This window comes from Gymnoscopelus microlampas (genome assembly GCF_963454915.1).
Source record: "Gymnoscopelus microlampas genome assembly, chromosome: 18".
Lineage (NCBI taxonomy): Eukaryota > Metazoa > Chordata > Actinopteri > Myctophiformes > Myctophidae > Gymnoscopelus > Gymnoscopelus microlampas.
The window spans coordinates 18300187-18324972 of NC_139955.1; the positions used below are offsets into that span (position 1 = coordinate 18300187).

The window sequence follows — 24786 nt, forward strand, 5'->3', positions numbered from 1 at the left end:
ACAATGTGGTGCAGTAGGCCTATGTCTTTGTGTACCCATTGATCTGCACAGGGAGTGGATCTCCTAGTCCAAGCTTTATTTAATACATTACCCAGGATCTGCTTCTTGTGCACACTAGTCAGTAGGCCACAGAAGTACCTTCACAAAAAACAACACACGTTCATCAGCTGGCAATTTTAAATGCAAAACATGGATTATGATTTAAGAGAGAGAGCTGAAAATGTTACGGCTCGCTCCTCAGCTTTTGGATTGGACATTTATTTATTGTGTTCTTGCTCCTTGTTTTGGTGTTAAGTCATTTCCTGATTGTTTAGCTCTGTAGCTCTGTTTCAGTTTGTTCAGTATTTAGTGTTTTGGTCTTGTAGTTCTGTTAAAGGGGGGGCGCATGCTACCATTTTTCGGTGATCACCCTCTCACCGCGGTGGTTTGAAAACTACAACATGATCTCTGAGCCGCAGTGATAAGCGACTCACCGCTCACCTCAACACATCTCTCTGCTTTTACTGACCGACATATCACCAGACTATGACCGCCTAGCATCATAATCACCTTATAGGTGAAATCGTTTCCACCTAAAAGGTGAAAGGTGAAATCACCTAAAATGATAGCATATACCTTTAGTCTGTTCATCACCAGTTGTCTCTTGCCTATCTTATTTTTGTTGTAGTGTTCCTGTGCGCAGCCCTTGAAGCTGTTACCTGTCTTGTCTCCCCACCCTGGTCCCTGATTATTGTTTAACACTAGTCACATGTGTCTTGTATGCCCCAGCTAATCCTTGTGTTGATTGTACTTTGATTTCACCTGTGTCTAGTTAGGTCCCTGAGTACATATACTCTGTTTCTAAATATATCTGATAAGTTGTAAACCATAGTTGGAGTGCGTATGTGAGCTTGTAGAACTTGTCTGTTTGAGGTACAGTCTAGTAATATTTGAGTAAAAACTGCCGTGTCTGTTCCGGGGTCCTGTTCTACACTCATCCTGGATTATCAGTTTTAATAGCTGTATTAACAGCAAACATCCATGCAGTTCTGTCACAATTCAAACACTCATTAATTACAGAACATTATGAACAAACACATGTCTTCACAAGCACAATTACACAGTATTGTATGTTAACATATCTACCAAACTGTAACAGATTAAACACAAGGGAAAGCAGCCAGTAACTTCTGCAACACAAATAAGCTTCAGACTTATTAACAAATGAAGTGTGAAAATGCACTTAAAAGCATAACACAACATCACATTATGCATACTGTGTTCATTGTCTGCACAAGATCTGGAAAACGAAACACAGTCTACAAAGCGTTCCAAATATGGTATGTTTGTACTCAGGAAGCTGAGGTGTGCATTGCCTCCTTGTGTGGCAGAGCAATGTCGTCTCAACTATGATGTGACGTACTTCCTTGGCTTGAAACGTCTTATGTGGCCCATTGATACTGATCATCAAATTATTATAACCACATTGTAGATCTCTTGTCTGCTGTATATTGTTCATAAGTCTGAACCCCATTTCACATTCAGCCCTGCTGCAAGGGATGGTCTGCATGCATTGTAAGTAAGTTGTGAGTGGTTTTAGGCTTTCAGGTTAGCCTCGTTCCCAGCCTTTACTCATCTGCTAAGAGAAAAGCCTGGTCACGGCCTAAAGCAGAGAGTCTACTCTATACGGGCGTAACTTCCGTCGAACACTCGTTTCATTTACGGGAACAGATTTGTAAAGTGTCAATTGTCATTTCCTTGCACGGTACTACTTCAAATTCCGCAACTTCCGTTTAGACACTCAATCGGCCTTGAGCGTGCTTTCAGGTGGGCCCTCAATGTCAAGGAAATCTCATTAACTGTTAGTAGTTGAAGACCTAGGTCTTTATGCAAAGTGGGTGGATGAGGTTGCTGACAATGAACACAGTATGCATAATGTGATGTTGTGTTATGCTTTTAAGTGCATTTTCACACTTCATTATTACAGAAGCTAAGGCAGGTGGTGGCCTGGCACATCAGTTGACATGTGGTACAGTGTCAGCGTAAGAGTGAATAAGCACAGTACACAATTTTGGTCAGTCAGATCAGCCAAGATTACCAGTCATGGCCGTTCTGAGCTCTGTAACACAGACTGGTATGGTAGACTTGGGTGCTTGGGTGGCACAGGAGTAAAGTACCCCTGTCTAAATACAGAGTCACTGTCCACTGTGGTGCAACCGGCTGGCCAGCCTGATCGCCAGAGAATTAGTATACATTGCACGGATTTGTGCACGTCATTCCGTGCATAGTCGCCTAGAAACCCCCAAATTCCGTGCATATGTATGGGGAGTCCCACGGTGGGCGTAACCAGTCGCAACCCGGAAAAAACAGGAAGTAGAGCAGTCCCCACAACAAAATTTACGATTCTGTGCCTATCGGTACGTAACTCAAACGGCGCTGAGTAGGCTCAAGGGAATGTCGCAATGTTCAGGACGGCAACTCACTCGCTTTAGCTCGCTCGGTGGTCCTTCACACGGCGACAATTCCCTTGAGACTGCGCGCCTCCGAAATGGTTTAGTCACAATGGGGGAGATGCGAGGCGGCTATGCACGGAATTTGTGGTTTTCCAGCAGTCTATGCACGGATTTTGAGAAACGTTGAAAAACGTTCAATGAGAACGTTTCCTCTGGCGATCGGGTTGGGCTGGCTGAGTGTCTACACAAACACAATTGGCCGTGTTTGGGGGAGGAAAGCCGGGAAAGGAGGGAAATATTTGTTGCTGCGCTAGCTACTCCTACGACTGGGGTGGCACCTGTCACCTGGTGTTGAATAGACCATATTCACACGTTGGCCATATTGCCATTAAGTCAATGAAATGCCACCCCAGTTGCCACAGCAACGCAATGTTAAATTCCAAAATGGCCGCTGTGTGAATATGGACTATTGGAGGAGTAGGATGGAGGTGCCACACCCTCCTGGTGGGGGCTCCTCACTGCACACGTTGAAGTGATTATACGGAAAGCCTGGTGCTTTCTTAGTGGTTATACTATATCTGCATAAGGCTATACCTCTGGCTGCCACACCCGCATGTTGCGTGTGGCACTTGGTAGTTGGTACCCTGTTGGGAACATGTGAACAACACCATCCTTTACAATGAGCTCGCAAGGGTTGGTGACAAGAGAGCAGCATGCAGAATGCAACTGGCTCATAGCTTATGATACAGTCTACTACCATAGACGGTTATGACATTATGGCTAATAATAAAATGCTCTATGATGAATATGAACCGGATTTTTACTTCCATCAGCTTCAGTACTGTACACGGAATCTTTTGAAATGTCTTTATTTTCATCACTTCAACTTCGTTTCTTCAGGGGTCATTGCAGTCTACACCATAATCTACAACAAAGTACTTTGCTTCATCCTTCTTGTACCATACCAACCAAGTTTCACCCATATTCCCTATATCTTGCACCATCCTGCGTTGCACCCATCTTCCCCACTTGTTGTGTCACCCTGAGAGTTGCACCCATCTCTCCTTTATAGCGCACATCTGCATCTTGCACTGAAAGCAGCCGTACATATGTCCCCACTTCATAACTCTTTTTGAAAAATATTATTATCACATCTATGTATCTGTCACAGTCCGCTCCTCGGGTCGTGGACTTTGACTGTATTTCTCAGCCCTTGGACCTTTAGTGCCCTTTTATGGTCGTGGACACTTTAGGCCTGTTCTTTAGGCCTGTCACGGCCCGCTCCCCGGGCCGTGGACTTTGACTTTATCATTTAGACCTTCCTGCCCTTATAAGGTCGTAGACTTATTAGGACTGCTTATGTTGTATCGTTCCTATTGTGTTCTGTTGTTGTTGCCCTGCTTTTGTTCTGTACCTTTATTTTGAAGTATTGTTTCCTGTTCTGCTGAGTTACTGTTTACCTGTCTTGTCTCACCTCCCGTGTGATTAGTCATTTTCTCCTCCTGTGTCCTCTTACTCCCCCAGCCTATCCCAGTGTTGATTGTCTGTTGAGTGTCTTATTATTTCCCTGTCTATTTAAACTATTTTTTGGAGTATTTATATCCAGAGAGGCTCTTCCACAGAGCCCACCAAGTTGCACCGACAAGTTTTAAAGCAGAGTGGTTTTTAAATGGATTTTCAATTTCCTTTTTTTATTAAATAAGGTGTGTTCTTTCTACTCTTTTGTTAATATTTGTGATATTGTCTAAGTCAAGAGGCTTATTGTTGGTCAACAGAGTCACTCGCCCGACACTCCAATATCATTAAGATTTAATTTGACGCAATTATCTGTGTAATAATTCAAGAATGTCCTTGGCTAACCCTGCCACAGAAGACCGGAATGATGGTCAACAGACACAATTTGTTTTGGTACATTTCAACAGAATGCGATCAGCAGAGCAGGTGATGTAACATCACGTGTTATGCAGCAAATAACAAATGACGGGAGGAGGAAGGGGGGGGGACACACACAACCTAGAAGGGTTTTGTAGATGAGCATGAGCCAAGTTATTATTCATGCTGCGTTGATGATTTGAGGCATTTTGTTCAAAACGGACAGATCCATGTTGATCACATGACTATAAAGATACTGTGTAGCAATTGGGGTGATATTTGGACAAAATCTGTAGGAGTAATATCAAAAAATGTGTTTAGGAAAAACACATATGGGCCCCCTGGTGGCGCTATAACAGGGAAATCTGAAAAATTCGGGGCAGAGGTTCGGCTTTGGCATCCAGGGAGTGTGTGTGCACAGTTTCACAGCGACCGGGCCAACAGTGCCGGAGATTAGCTGTTAACAGACAGACAAACACACACACGGACAAGGACACACAGACGGACGGACGGACGGACGGACGGACGGACAGACAGACAGGGTGCAAAACATAGTCTCACCATGCCTTTCGGTATCACAGTAAATGTTTAAATCTGTAAATGGTTGATAACAAAATCATGCCACGTGGGTTTAAAGGGTAAAACTTTTCACACTCCTTAGAGGCCAAATTGTGTCCAAACATTACGTAAATTGGTATATAGTCAAGTGATCAAGACGGATCCGTCCGATTTTTCATATTCCATCCTAATTAGCGAATTCGGAACATTGCTGGCCCACAATAACCTACCTGACCTGGCGGAGACCTGTCTAAACTCAATGTGGTTGCATCTCCAGTTGTGGCATCCCTTTTTATGTGCTGCAATTTGTTGAGCATTGTTTGATTTTTTTGTGTGTTTCAACCATAACCATACCCTGGCACTGGATCACTGATCCATACAAATGTTGGCGTTAACATACAAAACAATATTATTTAAATATATTTTGTTGCTTTCAGAATATTTGACTACCTCATTAGCACTGATCAACAAATGTTGGCACTGATGAACATAAATGTTAACTCCCAATTGAAACTTAAACATTGCTGGTCATCATCATTAGTGTAAGTTGTTTGGCTCGGCATCATCACACCTGACCTGAAGGGGTCGGTTTTGGACAGGGACAAGGCCCACCATCACATCACTCACTTTCAAATCCCCATTCTTGTGGCAGGAGTTAATATGGTACCCTTCCAGGTGTCATTACAATATATTTTGCTCCAATGGACTGAGTCATCCTGCATCAGGCATCCTGATTAATCAAATATTGAGAGCTTATCTTTCCAGTGTGGGTCTTAATTGAATGTATTTATTGTATTTACCCTACCTGAACCATTTGAGTTGGGATGTGCACAACAGTTCATGTTTTTTTTTGTTTTGCACTACTTATTTACAGTTTAGTGTAATTACTGTGAAATCAACATTGCCACATTTCTTCAGTCCTTTCATGTGCAATGTTTTGAAGTTTCAACAGACCTTTAGAAATCAAATAAGAAATATTGATGCTTTCTTCACAGCCAGACACACACTTCCCATTCTCCCACTGATGCACACAATATGATGATGTGTCTGTCTGTCTGTCTGTCTGTCTGTCTGTCTGTCTGACGTACCTCAAACCTCATGAAGCTCCTCCCTCATCTCCCCAAATACCTCCAAGCAAGAGAGAGCGATGTTGTTCATTTTCTCTGAGGAAGAACAAAGAGCAAAGGTGAAAATACCGGATAGCTTTAATCACTGGTTCTCAAAGTGGGGTTTGGGGACCCTTAGGGGGGTACCAGGTGGTCCCCACCTAAATGAGTTTAACCACCCTATTTTATTATTTGACACGCTTATTTACAAGCTCACAGCGTGTCGTGCAATCTTGAAAAATTGTGAAAGATTATTTGGAATCATTTAGAAAGATTTTAACTCAAAATCTTCTCTTATGGGCTCTGGGTTTGCATACCTTTTACATTACACACGCATGCATGCACACACGCACACATGCACACGCACACAAACACTCAGGTTGCAACAGATCTTGTAGGCCTACTTCCTTAAGTAAATTTCGAAGTGTCCTTGAGCAAGACACTGAACCCTAACTGTTTCTGATGAGCAGGTTGGTGCCTTGCATGGTTTCCTGTGTGTGTGTGTGTGTGTGTGTGTGTGTGTGTGTGTGTGTGTGTGTGTGTGTGTGTGTGTGTGTGTGAGTGGGTGAATGTAGGGCTTTGGATATTAAAAGGTTTACCAATTTAACTCTGTTGTTAAAAAGAAAAGTAGGGAACTGCATATATGTGCTTTTATTGAAATATTGCATTATTTCATGATGATCATTTTAAAGCTGTTCCATTAGTTAGGGGGGATATACAGTTTGTCTTTTCAGAGTGATGCTCAAAAACGATGTTGCTAATGTCAAATTTTAGAGAGACTATTAGTCACATACAGTGAGTAATGGAGGGAGGGAAAATCAACATGAATAATTTTCAGTCAAATCTGAATAATACTGTATTCATTTGCTATTAAATGTCCTTGTTTTTTCATAGAAACAATGTATTTCCAGATGAAACACTGCCATATTGTGGCTGTTCTCTCTCTCGCTCCAAAGTGGTCGTGATAAGTGAAAGAGGAGATTTTTTTATAATGTACTCTAACTTTCATCTACCTGGCATTCAAGAGGAACAGAGCAGCGCTGAAGGCAGCATGCCAAGTCAGCCTCCACATTGCCAGGGCAAAGAATCATCATTCCATTGGGAGCAGTTGATAAAATGGTGTTAAACATGTGTCTCTCCATCTTGGGTAAGGAAGCAGTGAAGAAATTTGAGACTGTCCCACTCTGATAACCTCGCCTTCTAACCAAGACACTACACCTCCTGTCTCTCTAAAACACTACTCCTCCTGTCCCTACTCCACCTGTCCCTAGGACACCTCCTGTCCCTAAGACATTACTCCTCCTGTCCCTAAGACACTACACCTCCTGTCCCTAAGACGCTACTCCTCCTGTCCCTTAGATGCTCCAGGAATCCATGGTAATCTTGTTTGCTGAGGGGAGGGCCGGGTGTGCTGGTTGTGGACAGGACTGGTTGGACCGGAAGTCATTTGGGGGCAAGTGGTGTTTAAATTCACAAATATGTTTGTTTAATTCTTGATATACGTAAAAAAAAAAAAAAAGTTTTCTTGAATGATTTAAATTTGGTATAATTAAATTGGTGTTAGTTACACGGTCCCTTATGGGCCCTCATTTTGAAGGGGGATTGATCCATCCAAGCAATCATCCTTAATGTCCTTAACTTTAAGGACAATTAGGCTTAACTTTCAATGTCCTTAACTTTAAATATTAGGTTCCAAAATATTGTTTCAACCCCACGTCTTCTTGTGTATGATGACATGCAGAAGGACAACAGCAAAGCTCTAGATCTTTAATGGCCAAATAATCCACAGAGGCAAACAGTGATATTAGATATAATACAAAACATCAGGATTATAAAAGAATGATTAGCATATGGCTATATTGTCATGTATATTAGGGTATGGAGTTAAGTGTGTGTGTGTGTGTGTGTGTGTGCGCATGTGTGCGTGCGTGTATGTCTGTGTGTGTACTATGTGTCTACATGAGTTATGTATAAACACACACATCTATATCTAAACTGAGAAATCTGAGATACATGACAATAATGATATCATCAGTTGACAAGGGGAGGGGCATCGTTCTTCAGCATCCTCCTTCTTTCACTATCAGTATGTCAGCGTTGGTTTCCCTGGAAACAAGAATACAGTTTCATCAGCTTGGATAACAGTTAATCTTGAGGCTATTTAGTGGCAATGAGTTTACCATAATACCTCCAGGGGTCCTTGAGGGGGTTCCAGGGGATCCCTTGCTAAAGTATTGATAGTTAGGAACGAAATTAAATGTATCCTTACAGGTCTGTAACTTAGAGTGTACAAATATACACTGTGTGAAAAGTGTAAGAGCCACTGCATGGTCTATATTACTAGGATCCATAGTATGAAGGACATAGTAGGACGTGATAGACTAGGACGTAAAGCCTGATTTATACTTAGTTGCACGCCAGTGTTGCATGCAAAGCAAAGTTAAAGGGCTTTTCCCCTCTCCCCTGTCTGTCACGGGTGAACAAACTCCAATCAAGGCTCAGTCAGGTATATAGATTGGGTCCCCTCCCCTCCCTTGACTCGGGGGCTAATCCCCATCCCCCTGTTGCCCTGTGGGGACAGGGGGACTCTCTACAAGGCAAGCTCACAATGCATCACAATGGTATACGTTGTTGAGCACACAGTGTGTAATCAAATATAAATCGGGCATAAGGTTGACTACTTACAGCCTGTGGACACACAGAGCACACTCGTTTGGGTAGGTGACACCGTCACTTCCACACACAGGGGAGTAATTCAGAGGACAGGCCTGGGTTGCGCTCATATCAATGCAGGAAGGCTGGGGACAGATCAAGCATCATTTCTGTTTTAATGGGATTCCATTTGAAAGCGTTTTCTTTCCACATAACATTAGCCCTCAGCTATTCAGGCACAGATGTTTCTAAAATAAATACTCTATATAAGACATTACACATGATTTTTGTGTGGTGACTATAATACAATATTTTTTTAGGTTTTCACTTTCAAAGTGGGTATTTATTCATTGGTTTTAGTTTGTAATTGTTGTCTCATACCCTCCTGTAGAGTCTGGACTTGTCCTCTGCGTCTGAAAAGGTGACATTTGTTGAAATACATTTATAAAGGTTGAATTAAGTCAGCACTTATACTATAATATACTGTATATTATATATGTATAATGTTTAAAGTAATATGCAGTAGTGGGATTTTTATCTAGCCTAAACCACTCTTATATTATATGAAATTATTAAATGACTCTGACGAGGTTACCTGCAGAGAAGCAAACTGCCAGACAGAGCAGTACAACTGTCTTGTGAATCATCTTGATGGAGGAGATAACCAGAGAAACAAGATTAGTTCAAAAGCAGACGAGCAGTTAACAGTCCACTTTTCCACGACAACAACTGGATCTGGATGTTTGCCTGTGGTGAGTCTTGTCTGCTCTGGGATGTGGTTTGCTCCGAGCCCTGTCTGTGTCTGCGCTGCTGCTGTGTGGAGTGCTGTTGTCATATAGAGTAGAGTTTGAAATAATGTGACCCTGTCGTGACAAAAGCCATGTTTTGACGGCCGTGTGCCTGACCAAATGTTTGTGACGAGCCCCCCTATTGTTTTCGGCCTTTATTAGGGGATAAACATTCCTACTGGCCAAATATTACTGAGCAGGCAGAAATATATGGGATGGAGGGGTGGGGGTGGGTTGTTAGTCATCCCCCTGACTATCTAGAGCAACAACAACTCTGCCACAGCCACAATATCTAGTAATAAAGTATATAACAGATTAGATAAATGATCACACAGGCATTCATCGCTGTCCGAGCCACACAGCATGTGGCTGCCAGCCTCGCCATTAAGCAGCCATTATGTGTACCATGGTGGCTGTTTTCACTCTGTGTTGTGGTTCCTTTGCAACAGGATAAACTCCAATGTCTCCTCGACAGAATTCTACCGCATTGTCTGAAGCAGCAATTGCTTGGCGGCCAAACTTTGTCGATGTTTGACATGTTCCTTCCGCTCACAGTGCCAGTTCAGCCTGCCTTGTCACTTAAGCAGCACCCCATGTGAAGCAGCAGCTTTAGCTTGTGTTGATTGGTCAGATTCTGTATCAGCCCTCGGGGTTATACTGCAGCTGACCAATCACAGCACAAGATTATCACTCCCCCAACCAGTGCAAATAAAGTCTAGATAGCCTATGTAATAATAGAGATAATATGTAATGTTTTATAACAGAGAGAATACACGTATCATTTATATTAGCACACCACAAGTGAAGACGCCTATTACAACCACATTTTCTAGGCTACACCCATTTATCCAAAGACACCTTTTCATAGAATAAAGTTATTACCAATAAAGTCCAGTGATTCAAAAACGTCTCCTTGTCTTTGCCATTATATATATATATATATTTTGTTTGTTTAGGAAACTCGTTATTTCACCATTTCAGAGTCACGTGGCCATCTAATCCATCTGAATGTGTTGAACTCTTTTTCACCAATGTTGTCACATGTGGTTGTGGTGTTGTTCATCATCTTTCAAATTCTCTCTTTCACATTGTAAAACTTTTTAATGCTTTTGTGTTGGTTGTGAACTAAGAACCACTGTAATCCTAGAGACGATCGAGATAATTAACTACCTAACTTCAAAACAAGCACTAGAGTTTTGTTACTTGTTATTCAAGTGTTAACTCTGAGAGTGTGCAAATGGACCAGTTCAATCAACAGTCAGGATTTTACACTGCGAGTAGGCTACTCAGAAGACAGCGATGTGTGTTATGTGCCAAACATCTCCCCTTATACTGGCAATTATACTCTTTAAATGACATAAATTGTCAGTACTTAAATTAATGATATTAATATTCAGATAAAAACTGTTTTAAAGACAACTAATGTCTTACTGATTCAAACCAATAAACCTCTTGACTTCACCACACTAACTAAATTCAATATTTATAAGGTATGCTCCACTCAGAGGGAGCAGACCTAAGGTGTGAAATCTGTGGATAGTGCATTCATTGTATACTAAAGGCTTGTCTTTCATACATTTGACAATACATGGTTGGTGTAGTAGTCAAGTAATGGCCACAAGGTGGCTGTATACCATTAGGCTACACACATTACATTACAATATGACACAAGATCAGCCTTACAATGCTGTCACAGAAAATAAACATAATCTTTCTCGAATCTGTTATACTGTCTACAAATGCAGTTCTACGCATGAATATTATTCTTTAATTGATGTTTTAATGTTCTTTTCTTCTATATCCTTGCTGAAACCAGTTGAATACAACATACATAATAAGGCACCAGCACAATTTGGGATACTTTTCTAGAAGTTTCATACATCTCAGCATGTTGTCAGAGGCCAAACCTCCTTCTAGAAACTTCCAGAAGGTTTATTGGTATCTCAACAGATTAGCGTTCAGGGAAAAGGTAAAGGAAAACAACATGTAATCTCAATCACGAGGACAGATGACTCATCGTATTGTGTGTGTGTGTGTGTGTGTGTGTGTGTGTGTGTGTGTGTGTGTGTGTGTGTGTGTGTGTGTGTGTGTGTGTGTGTGTGTGTGTGTGTGCGTGCGCGCACTGCACAAGTGTAGGGTGGGGATGCTTATTATTGTACGAATGTAGTAAGCTACTTGACCATTACTTACATTAAGAGGAGTAGAGAAAAGGAGAAAAGGCTAGTTTGAAAAAAATATAAATATAAACATAACAAATGTTTACTTATCTTTCATGTTCAATTTGGTGTTTAGAGATATTGGGGTATTTCCATAAGGATCTTGGAACTGAATTAGTTGCCCATTCGTTCTGTCATGTCAAAGAGAAGATCAAAAGATGTGTTGTAATTTCTTAAGTAACTTTGAAGAAGTTGACCTTTCCACTTCATGACAGTCAAAAGCATTACATTTAAAATCATTACAAAAATAATTTATTTAAAATGATGATGTGCTCCTGCTGCATTTCCGGCCTTTCAGATGATAATAGAAAACAAACTAACTCTAAGTTCATCTGGTTTATTTGCACATCACACTCCACAAATATAAGTTTTCTTGCACAGTGATTCTCAAAGTGGGGTCCGACCGTCCGGTTTGTTAATATACCATTAGCATCAACATCAGTTTAATACATTGCCTACAAAAATAGCCGATCTACAAGCTCACAAAGCATCGCATACCCACAATGTGAGATCTGCTATTTTCAAAAAATCTTGAAAAAAAGGAAAATTGGGAATATTTTGCATCATTAAACAAAAATCTTGTATCGGGGTCCCTGGCACAAAATATGTTCACATGGGGGTCTGCGGCCTATTACATATTAATTTGATGGTCCTTGACATTGATAAAGTATGAAAACCACTGGTCTTGCAAACCAAACATGAATGTTGCATGATGTTGATATGGAATCATGATTCATGGTCTGTTTGTGCTTGCGCTCTACTGTTGTCACGTGGTTATCAGTGTTGCCAGGGTTTGAAAGAGAATCAAGCAGCCTGAGCCAGGTCTATGAAAACAAGCCCAAAAGAAGCGAGCCCTCCGCCCTTTAAACATTGGCTATTTGAAAATAGCCGATCTACAAGCTCACAGCGCGTCATGATGCGACGCGTTGTGAGATTATTATTTTTTAAACCTTGAAGACATTTTTTGTCAAATACGTATTAATTTGGGGTCCTTGACTTGAGAACCACTGGTTTAAACAACATTAGCAAGCCCAAATAAGCAACTTCACAAGCCCCCAAAAAACACTATTTACAAGCAATTCTACAGACAAAGTCGCTTATATTCACCCGACATGGCAACGCTGGTTGTCACATGGTTATGACGTGTCATGTGACTATGACCTCACCAAGGAAAATCCCCCATGGAAAGTGCCTTGTCATTCCTCAGCCTATCATTGGTCGGACCCCGGGATGCGGCTCCGCCTACTTGTTTACATTTCGGGCGGTGCGGCCTTGTGATTGGTCCGCTGGCGGGATAAATATTGTACTTGACGAAGTGAGGTTATTGAACACGGAAGTGCAGCAGAGCCTTAGAGAAACAATTTCTTACTGCGCAACGAAGTGGAAAAGCGAGCAGAAGACAGACGACAGTGTCCAATATGTCCACTACCACGGCCATCCAAGTGAAAGCTTACCTCCTGGGGAAGGAGGACAACCCCAAGGAGATTCGACGCTTCACCGTGGACCAAGATGTGTCCAGCAGCTTTGAGTACCTGAAGGGGAAAGTTGCTGAGGTTTTCTCCAACCTGAGAAATGTCACCTTCCAGATGTTCTACAAGGGTAAGTGACTATAGATGAGATTAGGACATTCATAGACTGAGACATATGGACCATTAATGATACTGAGACATAATATACTATTCATATTACTGAGCCATAATAGACTGTTAATGAGTTTACTGAGACATATAGATCATTAATGATACTTACTGAGACATAATATATTATCATTCATATTACTGAGACATCTATACCAATAATGATACTGAGACACGACACTATTCATATTACTGAGACATAGAGAAAATGAATGATACTGAGACATAACATACTATTATTCATATTACTGAGACATAGAGAAAATGAATGATACTGAGACATTGATAATACACTGTTCAAGCTTTTTTATTTATTTTTTCATATTACTGAGACATAATAGATTGTCAATGATACTGAGACATAATATACTTTTCATATTACTGAGACATAATAGACTTAGCTTTGGATCAAGACTCATAGATTATCCGATTATCCACAGTATTTAATTGAGACTTTTACTTTCGTAGATATGCAAATGTAAAAATCGATAAAATACATCTACGATAGTCTTGATCCAAGGCTATAATAGACTGTTAATGATGCAGAGACATAATTAACGATACTTAGACTGTGACATAAAATAGGCTAAGGCTACTATGATGTTACTGAGACATGATGATACAGTAATAGACTGTTTATGTTAATGAGACATATAGATGTATAAATGATACTGAGACATATGGACTGTTAATGATACTGAGACATACAGCAGACTTTATACTGAGACATAAAGACCAATGATACTGACACACAGACTACTATTAATGATACTGACATATAGACCAATAATCTGTGTATAGACTTAATGATACAGAGACATATTAGACTATTAGACTACATGAACAATTGACTAATGAATATCTTGTGGGTTTTGGCATTTTGGGCATGATTTTGTCTACACGAAGGAGTGAATTCAATAGTTAAATGTTACATTTATTACATTAAAGTATCATTAATAAGTGTTATTATTGTTATAAGCAGGTAGAAGAAACCGATAGAGAAGTAATAGTCTATATTAAAATATGACTTCGCGACTGTGAGCACCACCCGTGTTTATCTAACACACACACACACACACACACACACACACACACACACACACACACACACACACACACACACACACACGGGTGAATTTCTGTGTTCCAGAACAATCTGCAGCAATCTGTAAACAGAGTTAAGTGTGTTGACGAGATGTTTGTTGTCCTCCAGATGAAGATGGCGACCTGATCTCCTTCTCTACAGACGAGGAGCTGATAATGGGACTGACCTGCATGTCGGACCAAACCTTTAGACTGTACATCAAAGGTACATATACAAATATATGCATACATGTACTAACACACTGGCCTGTGTTTCTGAACACAGACAGAACACTTTAAAGTGCACATATCTTGTACAGTATACACGCTTACAATCGTTTCTCAGTCTAAAGCAAAGTTACATGTTACCCTTTTATATCTTTCTATACTAATAAAGCTGATCATATTGTTCTATGTGAGCAATATTACAATCAATGCTATTATTGTTTTCTACTCAATCTATACTGATAAAGTGTTATTGTTTTGTATTCCAGAGAAGAAAGAGCATCGTCGTGAGTTCCCCCTCCATGCCTTCCCTGGCGGGTTCCCTCCCTTCACCTTCCCACCCCACCCACATGGTCCACCTCCTCCCCATGGCCCTGCTCCTCCCCACGGACCCCCACCCCCCCACGGCCCCGCTGGGCCCCCTCCTGCCATGCTGCACCCTGGCGTGACGTGTGACGGCTGTGAGGGCAGCATTATGGGGACCAGGTTCAAGTGCACTGTGTGTCCCGACTATGACCTGTGCTCTGCGTGTCAGGCCACTGGGATCCACCAGGAACACGCTCTGCTGCCCATCTGGCACCCACTGAACAACATGTTCCAGGTCAGAATAATATATCCTTCATTTGAACACTCCGCTGGTCAAACCTTGAGTCACTTTAAACCCGCCGTCCCTATTTTGGGTCGTTGAAAGTTTTCACAAAAATCTAAAAGCTTGAAAATTGCAAATCTGTGTCAATCAATGTCAATCGGCTATTTTTGCTATTCATTGTATGACAAAGTACATAGGGCTTAAGTTAAATAGTCCAAAGCATTTGCAAGCTAAACTCACAAAACTTAGTTTAATGCAGGGTGCAGATTCTTAAACATACAGAATTGAAAAATAAACATCCGCACTCACAAAATAAGTTTCAAAGCTTCTTTTGATGCATTGTAGCAGTGATCACAGAGACAAACACGTTCATTGCTGTGAATGCAGCTGTAATGCATGAAAATAAGCTTTGACGCTTATTTAGTGAGTGCGGATGTTTACTTTTTAAATTACAAATCTTTAAATACCCACCCCATGTAATGTAAAAAAGGATATACATGTTGAAAAGAGACATTTTGTCCGTGTTTGTAATGTGCCTGATGATGATGACATAATTGTACTTGTAAACCTTCCTCAGTGGATACCTCGTGGAAAGTGGCTGAAGAGGATGAGGCAGTGCAGGGCTCAGAACCAGAGCCAACCCAGGACCTGTGGGGCTCAGACCCCTACTGCTGACCCGGCTAACAGCACCCCCTCTGGTGAGTCCTGGAAATTACTACACAGGATTAAATCCTGAGTGTTAGTTTAGCTCTCAGGCCTTTTAGTTTGAGGCCGGTAATATTCATGTGCCTTGCTCAAGGCCACATCTGTGACAGGGATTGCTTATTGGAAGTCCTATTTGTAGAGCCCGACCGATACAGCCGATCTGGCCAACATATCGGCCATTATTTTGATGACATCAGCATCTGCAATTATGCAGCTTATGTGTCCTGATTTTTAACAACTTTTGGTGTACGTTCTCAACTATACACGTACACCAAAGATTTTCACGTAGATTTCAAGATTTTGGCAAAAACAAAAAATCTGTCAAAACATCAATAATCGGTGGTCAAGGTCTCTTCAAAATTGGGATCGGACCCAAAAATCAGACGGTATAGTGAAACCTCCTTTTCCTCCTCCTAGACTCTGCCACTGCCTCGCAGGCAAACGTCGACTTCCTGAAGAACATTGGAGAGGGTGTGGCTGCCATGCTGAGTCCATTAGGTAAATTTACCCTGTGGTAAACAAATCACACCCATGTACTTATGCCTAATTGTACATACATGTACAGCCCTACCCGTTGTCTACATTCCATGCAATAATGAATGAAGCTCAATGAAATTATGCAATATCTTAATATTCAGACGTGATGGACAGGACACTTAGTCCTGTCTGTGTGTCACTGTTGTACAGTAGATCAACTATCTTTGCTATTGGTCTTACAATGATGTGTGTGTGTGTGTGTGTGTGTATATAGGGCTTAAGTATTCAAAATTGTCTTTTCCTGACCAGGCATCGACGTTGACATTGACGTTGAACATGAAGGTCAACGCACCAAGGTGACCCCCACTCCCCCGGAATCTGCCGGACCACCCAGTGCTACGGGGTCGGGAGACTCGGCAGGGTCAGAGGTCAAACAAGGGGACATGGAGGTGGATGGAACAAGCAGCATTGGGAGCGCTAGTGGGGGAGATAAGGTACATCACACACATGCTAAATCACGTACATGCATATCTTGTACAAAAGAACGAATCAGTTCTGCAGGTTGCCATTTTGAAACTCTTTGACTGTCTTTAGGGTGTTATTTAGAATAGATAGTTACTATATATCTAGCCTCGGAAACCCATGCATTTTTTTTTTGTTTCAAAAGAAAAAAAGCCTGGGAGAACCTTGCAGGAACGCTGGTCTTAGGACCTTGTTATCTCCTAACCAATCAGAGTGCTCCAAACCCAGGCGCTGGAATCCAGCGCCTGGGTTTGGCTCCGCCCTTCAAGACCATCGATTGGGCTCGTTCTTTCAGTCTACTATATATCTGACGTAGACTGGGATCAACTACTTTTGCAGTCATCAGGCGGAGCGGAAACCATGGTGGAAACCCAAAACGTGCTCCTTCAAAATGATTCCCCTCTACCAGATTAAATGAGTAATTTGATGAATCCTACCAGTTCCTTAAGTAAAACTTGGAATATCCATCTTTTATCTCAACTCATAGTGAGACTAATTGCTCTATTCGGCAACAAACAAAGCGGAAACCAATTTATAGAAAACATGGCCTAGACGGATCACACTGGTCAGTTCGGAATGAAAGCCTGGTGAGGTTAGTCAGACTATAGTTGATGCTGTTTACTCAGGTCTTGGACTTTGGAGTCAAGGTTAGGTGTAATTCTTGTCTGTGGATTGTTCTGCTGTATTTTATCTGTCTATAGGGTGTTGTATTTGGCTTTAGGTCTTTCTGAAGGTTATTTTATGGGGATTTATCGGAATTATTTCTCCACAGGGTCCCAAGGACCAAGGGAGCGATGAGGAATGGACCCACCTGACTCCTAAAGAGGTGGACCCCTCCACTGGAGAGCTCCAGTCCCTCAGGCTGGAAGACCAGGCACCAGGGTCCCTGGAGGCCCCACCCACCGACGGCCCTTCAGGCCTGCGTGAAGCTGCCATCTACCCCCACCTTCCTCAAGGTAGTAAAATGAATTACCGTGCCTCCCACTAGGTTATACCTGTAAACCTGATATACTTTGTGTATTATTTTAATATTAAAGGTAATGTGCAGGGTTTAGTTTTAATTCATAATTTCCCCCCCAAATGATCATAATTAATAAATCTCTATAATTCATTAATGATGTATTCCATTTCTGTACCAACAAAATGTTTGCTGAAATAGGACACAAAAATGCGTTGTTTCCCTACTCGGCCAGTTACTGTTCTTTGGCTCAGCAGCAAGGCGGCTTATCTGCAAAGTAACTTACCCTACAACGTTTTTCTTGACGCTTATCTTTTGATGGCTGCTATTTATACTATGCAGACATGTTGTTTACTTGTTCATGTGTGTTATGTTATTCACCAGATCGACATAGGCCTACTGTTTGCTCAACCACGGATACTAAGAATGTTATTTAGATGGCATGTTGTTTACACAGCTGTTAGGTTTGATGTTACTTAGTTACAAATACAATCTTGCACTTTAGAAGTCACTATAGAACAATGTCCAAATGTAACCACGTACCCTTGCAAAGCCACTCTGTACATCTAATCTAGCACTCTAAATGTGTTATCGATTTAATAATGCAATTGATTTATTACTGCAATCTCTTATCAATTGCTCTCTAGACCCAGACCCCAAGCTGGTTGAATCCCTGGCGCAGATGCTGTCAATGGGTTTCAGTGACGATGGTGGCTGGTTGACTGGACTCCTCCAAACAAAGAACTACGACATCGGAGCGGCGCTGGACACCATCCACTACTCTAAACCTCCCACATACCCTTGACCGCTCCCAGCATACACAGCCTGTCTTCTGTCTCAGCTCCACTTTATGTTACTCAGTAATTATTAACCGTCCATAAGGCAGAGCTTTTATGTATCAGTTAAATAACGTTTGACTATGCAGTAATGATTGTATTCTAAATCATAAACCAGCTTTCCTACTGTATTTGTCTTGTTTTCGCTAGGACATGAAGTTGTCATTTAAATTGAAAATATTTCTTTGGGGTCTCTGATATACATACAGGTGGTTGTCAGATATAACACATGCATCTGCAGGTTCAAAGAATTGTTAAACATGTTGACACATTTTGTGAGAAATGAAACAAAAGTTAAACTGGGTGATCTAGAGTAGTGCACAAACGAAACGCATCCAACTCAAATATTATATGCATTATTTAAAATGTGGGACAGACTCAAGTGTTTGACCTGGATTTAACTCATTTCGACCTTTAAGGTCTTGCAGACAGCCGGTTATAGTTTGAGACTAAAAGTCGAGTATGGTTAAAGTTTATCTGCATTTAACCCTGTGTTCACAATAAACAGCTCCTACAATATATACTTGCATTTCATTGGTTTTATTTCCCTATAACCATTTCCAGTGTACTAGAATTTTTAGCGGTGCCAACCGCTCTAAGCTTGACTTTGTCCGTCCGTCCGTGTGTCCGGATGAGCACGGCAAAGAAGCAAACAGCTATAACTCCAGTTTGCTGCATGCCACCAAGTCCAAATTTGGTATGTGGACTTAGACCACCAATAGGGACGAGCATGAATTGATGACGTTATCAAAGAGGGGTCCAGGGACCCCCAGCGCCCGTATGAGCACGGGATGAGCACGGGATTTTAAACAGCTATAACTCCAGTTTGCAGCATGCCACCAAGTCCACATTTGGTATGTGGACTTGGACCAGCATGAATTGCTGAAGCCCCGCCCCCTCTTCCCATTGGCTGGCCTTCAAACAGCCATAACTGAAGTTCGCAGCATGCTATGGAGTACAAATTTTGTACATGGACTAAAGGCAGCAATAGGGACTAACTGTCATTACTTAAGCCCCGCCCCCTCTGTCTGCCCATTGGCTGGGCTTTAAACAGCCATCATTCCAGTTTGCAGCATGCTACCAAGTACAAATTTGGTACGTGGACTCAGACCACCAATAGGGACGAACTGAAATGAGTTAAGGCCCGTCCCAAAGGCACCGCTTCCTTCACACAGGGTGTGATTTTTATTTAAAGGGTAAAAAGAAAAAACTAAACAGCCAGCATGTTAATGGTCAGATGTAATGTGTCACTCAGTTCCAATATTGAACTTTTTCCAACTAATTTGTCTTGATTACAAGAGGTACCAGTTTGAAAATGTATGAATCATGTATTAATACATTTCACTGCATTAATGAACCGTGCAATGAAAAAAAAAAACACTATAAAGCCTCATACGGCTATGGACATGCAGTGTGTAGGTTTAAAATGACCACGCTAGTACATGACTTGAGCTTTTATGGAATTGAACAGCATCCAAAGCAAGAATCTACTTAACTCTTCTTAGGAGTTAAATTAATTCTGAGGATCTTACAAAAAATCATTAATTTCTACTGAAGGCTAATACAGTTCCGATGGGTCCTGGAGGAATCATTATTTTAAAACCCATCATCAAAATCCTCTCCAGTGCTAAACAACGAGTCAGTAGGGAGGGAAAGGTGTAGCCCTTTAATCGGTGGAGCCACACTGATAGAACATGCAGGTCTTGTTATGTGAGCAGGCTTACTACTGGCCTCTCCCATGCCGCAGGGACTGGCTGTTGTCTTCGTCTTATTGAAACGGACACTCCCCAGCCCTCCCACTGAGGCTGCACCTCTACAGGCTGGGTCCCCTGCGGAACGTACTGTCCCAACAGACTGGTGCTCAGCTATGGCCTCCGGCACGCAGAAGCCTTCATCACCATCATCTTCTTCCTCCAGCACATGTGGCGTAGACAGGTACTGATTCCATCTAGAGACCGTGTTGGAACCAGGAGGCGGAGAGGAGATTGCTGTAGCAGAGTGTATGTCTGGATAGGAAGTGGCTGTGTTTAGCCTACTTGGATTTGGGAGAGATGTGCTGTTCGCTGTACTGATGTGTGTGGTACAGGCTGGTCTTTTAGATGAATTCTTAAAGCTGGAGAAGACAGTGCCTCTCTCTTGTGCCTGCTGTTGAGAGAAGAGCTCATCAGTGCTATAACCTCCTGGTGGTACTCACTGCACTGCAAGAGTACCCATGCATAAATGACCTTTTCATGCTATTCACTAATCTTGTGCAGTGAGAGGAGAACAGGCCAAATTCCCCCGGCAAAAGAATACATGTACTCAGTGGGTGATGTGGTTGTGCATATGCAAATTACAAGTAAATGTTGTTCAACCCAGAGTCATACATTGGGCCATGCAAATGGAAATAGCACTCTATTCAGCAAACCTTTGTGGCTGCCTGCTACACTTTCAAACCTATGTTGCCTAAATAAGAAGCTTTTAAAAGGTGGCATAAACAGCAACGGCCAGTCAGGCCATTTTACAAGTAGTGGCGGCGATTACTGCCATCAGACACAGAAATATAACACACATATAACTACCGTCAAGTAAGGCAATCAAGAATACTGTATAGCTTATTTTCACTAAAGTGAAACTGGGGGACTAAGAGAGGGGGACTAAGAGATATGAAGGTTGAGTTTACATGCTCCACATTGTGAAACATATGATACCATTTGTTATGTTTTACACACACTGAGGAAGGCCTGGTGAGGCCGAAACGTCCGGTATATGAGTGCTGCTGGGGGCTAAAGACTTCAATAAAAACAAGATCCTTAATGGATGAAAGTGAGTGCTGGTAGTCTTTTCAAAGAAACATATGATATGCACATCATTTTCGTAAGCTATACTACGGAATGCAAAGACTGCGCTTTTTCATAGGATATATGAACCATTGGGAGAACACGTTGTGCCCTGGTGGTCAAGAAGTAGAGTGTGTTACTGTACCTCCGACCTCCTCCAGCTGTTAGTACTAGGGTACTCAGGGTGACAGGTCGGTTTAGAGTCACGGCCCACGTCATGGTTTAGATTGTTGTGCTCCTCTCTACTGTAGTAATTCCCTTCATCTCCACATGCTCCTCTCCGCTTCCGCTTCCTGTTGCTGTTAATACAAAGAAAGCTCATTGGCTGACTAGAAACATCAACAAGACATTTACATGACTCATCATTTAGTTGATGAGTCATATTTAGCTGTGGGTAAGAGCCACAGCATAGGAGGAGTCATGTGATGTACCTCACTTTCTTGTTGACGTGGAAACAGTCTCTGTCAAGGTAAATATTCTCCTCCTTCTCGTCCTCTGACTCCGCCTCCGGACTGTGCCCTGCCTCTGGTTGGTGTAGGTATTTACTCCACCGACTCACCTGAGGATCCAACTGAAGAAACAGAAACTAGAATCATCATAGAATAATTTCCATTCCATATGTCGCATTGATGTCCAGAAACCTCGATATTGGGGGATTCCCCTGTGGCTGAGCAGTAGTTGCTGTTGTTTTTTCCTATACGGAACCCTCATTGTAAAATGGATACACTTGTAACAGAATATACATAATAACTAGTCCCATTTGTAGGCTCTGAGTTAAAAAAAAAATACTCAGGATGTTACTGTGCTAGGTTTGAATCCAGGTGGTTTACAAATACATCATTTTGCCTCTACAATTTTGCCATATATTTAATAACTCACAACCTGTGTGCCCATCTGCTGGGGTGTCACCACATCGCCGTCTCCTCCCTTCTGTGTCACATGCTCCGTCGTTGTCTCCTCCCTGGTAGACCAGACACACATTAGATGTATTACAGATAAACTTCAATCATATTAGGATGTCTCTTGTCCAGTGGTGGGCAAAGTACTCAACCCCAGTACTTGAGTCAAAGTATAGATACTCCCTGTCACAGGGCAACCTGTGCTCTATAGGCACTAAAAAAAGGGACATTGCAAGCACACACTGCACAGCTGCTCCAATAATTAATTGTCATCAAGTCGAAATGCATTTTGAAAGGAATGGGGAAACATTGTGCACATAACTCATGGGCCATTAGCCTTGTTTGTTTAGTTAATTGATATATCAATTAATTACTAATTATTGTCGGTAGGTCTCACCTGGTATATAAGGGAGGCTGGAAGAGTGCAGATATGATTCAGTTATGCTTGGGCCGGCACCAAGGTAACAGCCCTGAGGGAGAGCTGTCAGGGCTGACAGTCGTCATGGAGTTGTGTATTGTTATATAAATAGTAGTCAGGTTTAACTAGAGCTGCTTGGTATGCAGCCAAACAGGTTCCAGTGAGAACACTCCTAGACCTGTTTAAATGAATCACTGCTCTGTCCTCTGCAATATAGGATGCTTCTAGTGTTGGTGATCTATGAACTGAAGCTTATTTTAAGTGTGAGCTGGTGTTTAGAATAGAGCAGTAATATATTGTTGCTGTCCAAAACCGTTCCTTTTTTATTATAGGGAAAATAGTCAAACTCACAAGCTTGTAGATGTGCTATTTTCACTACTTTTGTGTGATACTCTTGTATGAAGTAGGCATTCATTTATGAAAAGAATCAAAATGAGTGATGGAAGAGGTTTCTACAAGGTTTCTGCCTGACAGCCACGATGTACAGTATTGAGCAGGTGTGCTATCCAGGTATGTAATGAGGTCATTATTGCTGGTACTGTAGGCTGGTTACCATAGTAACGAAGCAGTCTGCTCCGCCTCCATCATCCTCTCTCCCTGCATGCCATTCAGCTTCTGAACGTGATGTCGGCAGTCCGCCCCTGAGCCACGTCCAAACTCCTGTTTATATAAGAAAATAAAAATCAGTGGTTCTCAAATTTATATGGGGTCTGGGGAGTACCAGGGGTCATTGAGGGGGTTCCAGGGGGTCCCCAGCAAAATGTGTTAATATTTCATCTAAATCAGTTAACCACTTTAACCATATAATATATATAGTTTATTTGAAAATAGCTGGTCTACAAGCTTACAGCGTGCATTGTAGATCAGCTATTTAAAACATCGAACAATTTGGAATATTTTCTAAGCATTTGAACAACACAACACATCTTGTATTTCAGGACCCCAGTGGAAACAAGCCATAGTGCTTTCTTGGGTTGGGTTTATCTTTTTAGCATCCTTTTGAAACTGTACCTCTGTGCTTTTTTTTTTGCAAACTGTTAATAAAGTATTAAATCAAAGTATGGGGGCCATTGCCTCTGGCACAAAATCGTTTCAGATGGGGGTCTACTCTGCACTGCAGCCAAATACATATTATGTGAAATTGAAAACGTTTGAGAACCACTGCTATAAATATAGCAGTTAATCTTATGACATATATGTTCTAGCTTTCAGATTATTTCCCTTCAGAGATTTGTTTTCTCTTTTTTTCTTCCAGTATTTCATCATAATTGTAATAATGACTTTACCTTGATAAGAGACTGTTTCTCACCACACATCTTACAAATCCACTTCTTGCTCTTTTTAACCTGAAATACAGATACATTTACAATTTTCAGTGTCATCTCGATAATAATGTGCACTTCCGTTAAGTACATGGTAACAAGACGTGAAAAACTAGATAGTATTCCAAACTCCACAGTTTGGCTGCAATTCGAAACTGGCCCCTGTAAAAGTCAAAGCCTAACCCCAGGGTAGTAAATTCTGAATACCAGACTTATACCAGTACTTGTAACAGGGTATTTCTGCATTGGAGTATTGATACTTTTACGTAAGTATAAAATACTAAAGTATATATAAAGTACTTCTTCCACCACTGTACCAATTAGCTTTATAGATTTGTAGCACATTAGTTAACTCATCATAAAACTACTGGCCGGTTAGTCTGACTGAAGAACGACATACATAAACTAAGTTAAAGGTTACCTGATGCACTTGAAAGGTCTGACATGAGAAGCACTTAACTACATGGAATTCCTGCACCATGTTAGCAAGATGAAAGATCAGAAACAGCAAGGTTCAGCTAGCCCGTTTGCTACTAGCCTGTTAGCTATTAGCGCTGTCGCGTTTTTCCCGGGAATGTTTTGAAACTAGATGACGTCAATTCTGAGCGCCACTTTCACCGAAGTTATGCCATATGCTTGTTCGCCATCTAGTGCAAAGACAGTGAACGGCAG

General features: G+C 41.6%; 3 protein-coding genes across 6 annotated transcripts; 1 reads left to right on the plus strand and 2 right to left on the minus strand.

Moving 5' to 3' along the window:
• Nucleotides 1-8028: 8028 nt before the first annotated feature.
• LOC311033769 (putative pancreatic secretory proteinase inhibitor) lies at nt 8029-9339 on the minus strand (the record flags this gene model as incomplete). Its single annotated transcript, XM_084041416.1, has 4 exons — nt 9216-9339; nt 9002-9033; nt 8654-8766; nt 8029-8074 (listed from the first exon to the last, which is right to left on the minus strand). The coding sequence occupies exons 1-4, from the start codon at nt 9265-9267 to the stop codon at nt 8029-8031; spliced, it is 243 nt and encodes an 80-aa protein (XP_083897542.1). The 5' UTR covers nt 9268-9339.
• Nucleotides 9340-12951: 3612 nt separating this feature from the next.
• On the plus strand, nt 12952-19179 carry sqstm1 (sequestosome 1). Its single transcript, XM_084041385.1, has 8 exons — nt 12952-13223; nt 14475-14570; nt 14839-15170; nt 15736-15856; nt 16281-16361; nt 16650-16834; nt 17635-17818; nt 18468-19179. The coding sequence occupies exons 1-8, from the start codon at nt 13043-13045 to the stop codon at nt 18623-18625; spliced, it is 1338 nt and encodes a 445-aa protein (XP_083897511.1). The 5' UTR covers nt 12952-13042; the 3' UTR covers nt 18626-19179.
• An 826-nt stretch (nt 19180-20005) lies between these two features.
• Nucleotides 20006-24661, minus strand: mrnip (MRN complex interacting protein). Of its 4 annotated transcripts, none has more exons than XM_084041394.1 (7): nt 24536-24661; nt 24079-24138; nt 23346-23452; nt 22358-22436; nt 21907-22046; nt 21621-21774; nt 20006-20801 (listed from the first exon to the last, which is right to left on the minus strand). In XM_084041394.1, exons 1-7 carry the CDS (start codon nt 24593-24595, stop codon nt 20253-20255), a joined length of 1149 nt encoding a protein of 382 aa, XP_083897520.1. In that variant the 5' UTR covers nt 24596-24661; the 3' UTR covers nt 20006-20252. The 4 variants fall into 4 exon arrangements, with proteins under 4 accessions (XP_083897520.1, XP_083897521.1, XP_083897519.1 ...); XM_084041395.1 differs by having other exon boundaries at nt 20006-20798; nt 22355-22436; XM_084041393.1 differs by having other exon boundaries at nt 22355-22436.
• Nucleotides 24662-24786: the final 125 nt, after the last annotated feature.

What these genes read in the sequence shown, in the direction of transcription:
- mrnip (XM_084041393.1), bottom strand. Translation starts at nt 24,595, where the DNA reads ATGGTGCAGGAATTCCATGTAGTTAAGTGCTTCTCATGTCAGACCTTT. An exon ending in AGCAGATGGGCACACAGGTT is followed by an intron (nt 22,047 to 22,354) that starts GTGAGTTATTAA and finishes CTGTTTCTTCAG; the next exon opens with TTGGATCCTCAGGTGAGTCG. An exon ending in ACAGCTGGAGGAGGTCGGAG is followed by an intron (nt 20,802 to 21,620) that starts GTACAGTAACAC and finishes TTCTCTCAACAG; the next exon opens with CAGGCACAAGAGAGAGGCAC.
- sqstm1 (XM_084041385.1), top strand. Translation starts at nt 13,043, where the DNA reads ATGTCCACTACCACGGCCATCCAAGTGAAAGCTTACCTCCTGGGGAAG. An exon ending in CACTGAACAACATGTTCCAG is followed by an intron (nt 15,171 to 15,735) that starts GTCAGAATAATA and finishes AACCTTCCTCAG; the next exon opens with TGGATACCTCGTGGAAAGTG. An exon ending in GCGCTAGTGGGGGAGATAAG is followed by an intron (nt 16,835 to 17,634) that starts GTACATCACACA and finishes ATTTCTCCACAG; the next exon opens with GGTCCCAAGGACCAAGGGAG.